Genomic DNA, 5,461 nt, shown 5'->3' on the forward strand with positions numbered 1-5,461 from the left:
TATGCATTCTTTCTATTTAAAAACAAATTTCCAAGTTTCAAAGACTTTGGATTATATCGAATATCTAGAAAGCTAAGGAAACGAAGTGGGCCTCTCAAGATTTTGAAAGGTTTTTGCCTTTTTTGGAAAATCGTAAAGGAAATAATTTGAGTAATTATAAAAAACGAATTACACTACTAAAGATGGATGTTTGCCCCTTCCTTTCTTTTCCTAATTTGGTACGATAAAAGCTTCTCAAACGAACCAACTTTTGATAACTTAATTGACATCACGTAAAGTATCTTTCTTTGTCAATTTTTTCCAATGAATACAATATATCAATCAGCTAAGATTTTGTCTTACCATAATAATAATAATAATAATAATAATAATAGTAGTAAGTAGTAACAATTAAAAAAAAAGAATAGTGATTAATGGAGAAAATTACTTGCAAGCATTAATTTGATTATCACCGCTCATACTACACTTTGGAACAACGATCAAGTTGTCGCCGTGTGACCCACGGGTTTGAACCATGAAATCAGCCATTAATGCTTGCATCAAGGTAGGGGTCTACATCACACCCCTCGAGATGTGACCATTCTTTGAACCCTGTGTAAACTCGGTATACTTTGTATACCGGACGGGCCTTTTTTTTACTTATACTGCATATGACTTTTTCATAGTTACGTATACACACTTGTTTCTTTTTTAGATAGTCCTAATAATCACCAAACACAACTCTTAATGTACAACCCACCGTCCACCACACCATACAATTTATATCCAACCAAGTGTTTGACAATGTTTTACAGAACAATAATTATTCCATAGAACGAAGTATTACTTGTGAAAAATATTCTCAACAAAAACATCTTACACTTATACTAACACTAAGGATTTAAATCTAATAGAAAATATATTGTTTATCGTTATCAAATATTAATGTCCAGGAGTGCAGCTGCATCGATCTATAAGCAATGACTACTCTTGATACAGGGTTAAAAAGGAGAGGGCCACGGGTTCGAGCCATGAAAACAACCTCTTGCAGAAATGCAGGGTAAGGTTGCGTACAGTGACCCTTGTGGTCCGGTCCTTCTCTGGATTCCGCACATAGCGGCAGCTTAGTGCACCGGGCTGCCCTGCGAAAGGAGGGGGCAAGACACAACTCACAAAGGGAAAACTTGAGGAAATTCAACTGCCCACTTTTTGATATACTGAAAATAGCAACAATTTTTATCCATCTGAAGAATGAAAAATGACAACCTCACATCTTTATTACCTTTTGTTTCTTCTATATCTTGACTAACTCTGCCAAATGCTATCTTCTAAAGCTTAAAACACTTTTGGTAAACAAATGAAATAGGTGACCAAACCAAAACTAAAACCAAAACCAAAGGCTTTCTGGAAAGACTATTATGGACTAATCTTTCCTTTCCCAGCCACCAGAAAGAAAAGGAAAAAAGAGATTTTCACAAGATTCAACTTATCTTAAATAAGCTGAGCTCTTGAAAGAATACTATGGTATCTATAGCACATCACTTGCACCAAACTTAAGTTTAATTCAACAACAACAACAGGCCCAATCTAATCCCACAAGTGGGGTCTGGGGAGGGTAGTGTGTACGCAGACCTTACCCCTACCTGGTAAGGTAGAGAGGCTGTTTCCGGTAGACCCTCGGCTCAAGAGACCAAACTTAAGTTTAATTGTCTATTAAAATCATGATCGGTTTCCCACTGAGAAACATGAGCAAGCCCTCACAAATTGAATTCATAACAAAATGTTTTTTACATTGATTAAAATCATCGGTACTCTACTTAGAAATCCAAGTAAAGACCTGCTGCTGCCACTGCATGATATACAAGATGCAGCATCTCATGAATACATGAGCATAAATAAATTGCAACCAAACATGACCCTAAAAAATTAAAACTTTAATCCATGATAAAATCTAAATAAAATTTCCACTTACACGAGAGCATTAAATGCTCAAGCAGGACTTGTAAGAACCTCGACATTTTTGTTTCGATGAAAAGGTAAAGATAGCAAGAACCTAAACATTCCTCAAGGAAGTTCTCCTACATTAATATTTTTCCCCTTCGAACAGAGTAATAGAGATGAAGATACGATGGTGATACTGACGACAAAACTAAAACAGTTTCAGTGACAAGTACCTTACCTCAATTGTTCCACTAAGGCTCCTTTGGCTCCATCTAAGATAGTTGAAACTCAAGGCTATTCTACCACGTATCAGTTTAGGGCTCGGCGACCAGACCGAAGTTGTGAGATCCATTGATCATGATTTCTCCTTTCCACTTTTTCCTTTTTTTTTCTTTTTTTAGGGGGTGGGGGGTCGAGGTGAGGGATCTGCTTATCTTTTTCCAACTTGATCTCAAACAGGACAGATATCCTTCAACGATTGTGTGAGTAATCTCTCCAAGAACTGAACTTACAGCTGGATTGCGCATACTTGGAATAAGTTTTAGCATAGAAGGAAAAAGAGAAAAAAAACTGATAACAAAGATCTCCTTGATTACCAATTCAAGGTAGTCAGAACAGAAAGCTCAAAATGTTCTTTTTTATTTCCACTGACCACAATTAGTAACCGTTGCAAAGTTACAGCTATAGATTGTCAGCTTACCCACGTGTCAAAAATGACAGTAAGGTTGCTGAATTTAACACATGTACCTGACATGAACTACAGATTACTTGCCATCATCCACAATTTGACTGTTTACAAATAGACTATCTCTCCTTTTTGGAAAACCTGATGTTTCTAGATTCGACCCCCTAAATTTCAACTCCGAGGTAGTTCTAAAGTTGGGATCAACAGAGGAAGGCCTGGAAGTTGTATCGGAAGGATTTGATCTATAGGCACCTGTTGTTCCACCAGGATAGCACGATGGAGAGACATACCTTCCAGATGGAGCTCTAAGGCCGCTACTCCTTAGATCCATAAGATCTGCATTCCTCGATGAATCAGCATAAGATCTGTCACCTTGGCTGGATCCCAATGGAGCCCCACTTGTAACACTCGTCGAATTGAAAGGATCGTCAGGTCCCCATGAGGTAAGAGCTTCCTTTTTCTTGGCAAAAAAATAATATGCACCTAAAAGGAAAAGGATGAAAAATAAAACGGGACTCGTCCACATCATGGTGTTGAACTCATTTTTGAAAAGTGGAAGGTTTGAGCGATATATCCCCAAGTAACCATTTCCCAGTCCAAGAATAATGAGCTTTTCTTGATCACTGGCTACTAAAGGAATCACCTTTTTATATTTATCATTTAATTCCAAAGATTGATAGTTCAAAAATGATGCTACAATCTCATCATGACCAGCAGAGAACAAAAGCCTTGGTCCACCAGACCGGACATAATGTTGTGATGATACATTATACAGTGATACCTTCTCCTGGTTAGCAATAAGCAAATATCCTTTAATCGCCTGAAATGATAAAGGCTCGGCCATTTCTAACTTCCTCTTGGATCTAACCCTGCACTTGAAGTTCATATTATCTCCTAAGAGTAGCACATGAATCAAATCACCATCAGATGTAAACCCATATGCCTTTGACCGTTCAGTTGCATCAAAAACATAACTCCTAGCAATAGAAGTGTTTAAACCTTCACATTCAGATTCCCTAATTCTCATGGTCCTCAAGTCTAATGACCCCGCACCAGTCTCTGTTAGAAATAGAAGCCTTTGTTTCAAAAACGCAAGCGGCCTGCTCTTTGGCACTGTCAACCCAAAAACAGTGCCGTTCTCCCTAAAAACCCTAAGTTTCCCGAAAAAATCCGTGGACAAAATATACCTATTTCTTCCAACATGATGCACCTCTAAACTTGTAATCGAAGACCCACCTTCCTCGATTTCAGGTGAAGCAAATTTTCTTACGGTTTCCATATGAAGAGCAGCCCTGTCATCACCATCAGGGACTACCTCCCAAATTCTATGCATCAAAATACCGCCATTTTCATGCCCCGTAACAACCAAACTCTCATTCTTATAAACAGACAAGTACGACACATAAGCTGTTATTGGTGAACTCAACGACGTCTGAAAATCAATCAAAACTTCCCCATTTCTGGAGAATGCATACACCTTTCCGCGATCATCGCCAATGACAACATACTTACTCAATCCTTCAGCATCCCTAAATGGCAACACATTGATGCTTGTTGCATCTGATCCCAATCTCACTGCTGATATAAATTGAAACCTTTCCAACCAAAGAGGACTATACTTAGTAACAGACACTGCTCCCATTCTCTCCCCATCTACTACCTTACTCTCCAATAAACTACCCTCACTACTACCCACAAAACCATCACTTTGAATCTTCTTTTTCTCATCAAAAACAACTTGCTTAGTCCCTTTAAAACTCTGCTTCTTATCTTCCAAGATTTCACCTTTAGGGTAATCCAATAATCTTGATTCTAACTTAGAAACAAGCAAGCTAAGATTTTTAACAAGCTCTTCTAGTTTTTCTAATTGAAGTTGGTGTCTTTTTAACACATCTAAAGCATCAACATGTTCAAATTTCTGTTCAATCTCATGATTGTACAACTTTTCTTCTTCAATTATAACTGATTCAGAGCTTGAATCATTTTCAGCAAAAGCACTAAAAACCCATGATGAAACATAAAATAACAAAAGCAAAGAAAACAAGATAATCTTGCCTTTGTTTGAGCTTGCCATTGCAGAAACTGGTTTTCTGTATCAAAGCTTTTGGGTCATTAGCTAAGTAAGGGAATTACAGATCTTGACTCTTGTTTGATGGGGTTTTTTGAATATTTAAATTTCAAGATTTGGAGGATCAAATGAGAAAGTAATTATTATTTTTTTGCTGAATATCCTCACTTGTTCATGCGTTTTTCTTCACTGTCGGACTGTGCTTTGGTCGATTCAGATTTTAGGGCTACTAAGGAGGATTTTTAGATTTTTTTCTTTTTCGTTCAGGCAAAGGTTTGACGTGGGAGACTATGTTGTCACTGTAAGAATGAGAGTGGATCTTCTACGTTGCACCCCATTGTAAGTACAAGTAGAACTCAATAGGGACTGTTGGATAAGTAGGAACTAGATAAGTGGATGAGATTAACTGATTACGCAAAGTATTTACTATATGATTAAATTATAAAGCTTCTCCTTGCATTGTTTGAGTGAATCTATAGAAAAGGAAACTTGACTTGCATTTACATTTTTAAGATAAAAAAGTATTATAATACTATCTATTGCACATTTAACGTCTTAATTTACTCTGTATAAGATTAAGAGAAAAATTTATAAATTTTAATGGTTTAGCATTTGTTAGGAAATAGGTGTGACAGTTCTTTTTCAGTCTTAAAATAGATTAGAAGAAATAGATTTCTAGAGAAAAATAAACATATGTGACTTTTGTGAATGGAAAGTGAATGAAATCTTAGTTCGGATTTCAATTTAAAAACAGAAAAAATAGTTAATAAGTACTACTAAAGTTGCAT

At 36.7% G+C, this 5,461-nt stretch overlaps 1 protein-coding gene across 1 annotated transcript; it reads right to left on the reverse strand.

The window, feature by feature from the left end:
* Window positions 1–2,537: 2,537 nt before the first annotated feature.
* Window positions 2,538–4,948, reverse strand: LOC107792635 (putative membrane protein At1g75140). The gene has a single exon (XM_016614872.2). It carries the CDS (start codon window positions 4,677–4,679, stop codon window positions 2,685–2,687), a length of 1,995 nt encoding a protein of 664 aa, XP_016470358.1. The 5' UTR covers window positions 4,680–4,948; the 3' UTR covers window positions 2,538–2,684.
* Window positions 4,949–5,461: the final 513 nt, after the last annotated feature.

This window comes from Nicotiana tabacum, chromosome 12, assembly GCF_000715075.1.
Source record: "Nicotiana tabacum cultivar K326 chromosome 12, ASM71507v2, whole genome shotgun sequence".
In the NCBI taxonomy this organism is placed as follows: Eukaryota; Viridiplantae; Streptophyta; class Magnoliopsida; order Solanales; family Solanaceae; genus Nicotiana; species Nicotiana tabacum.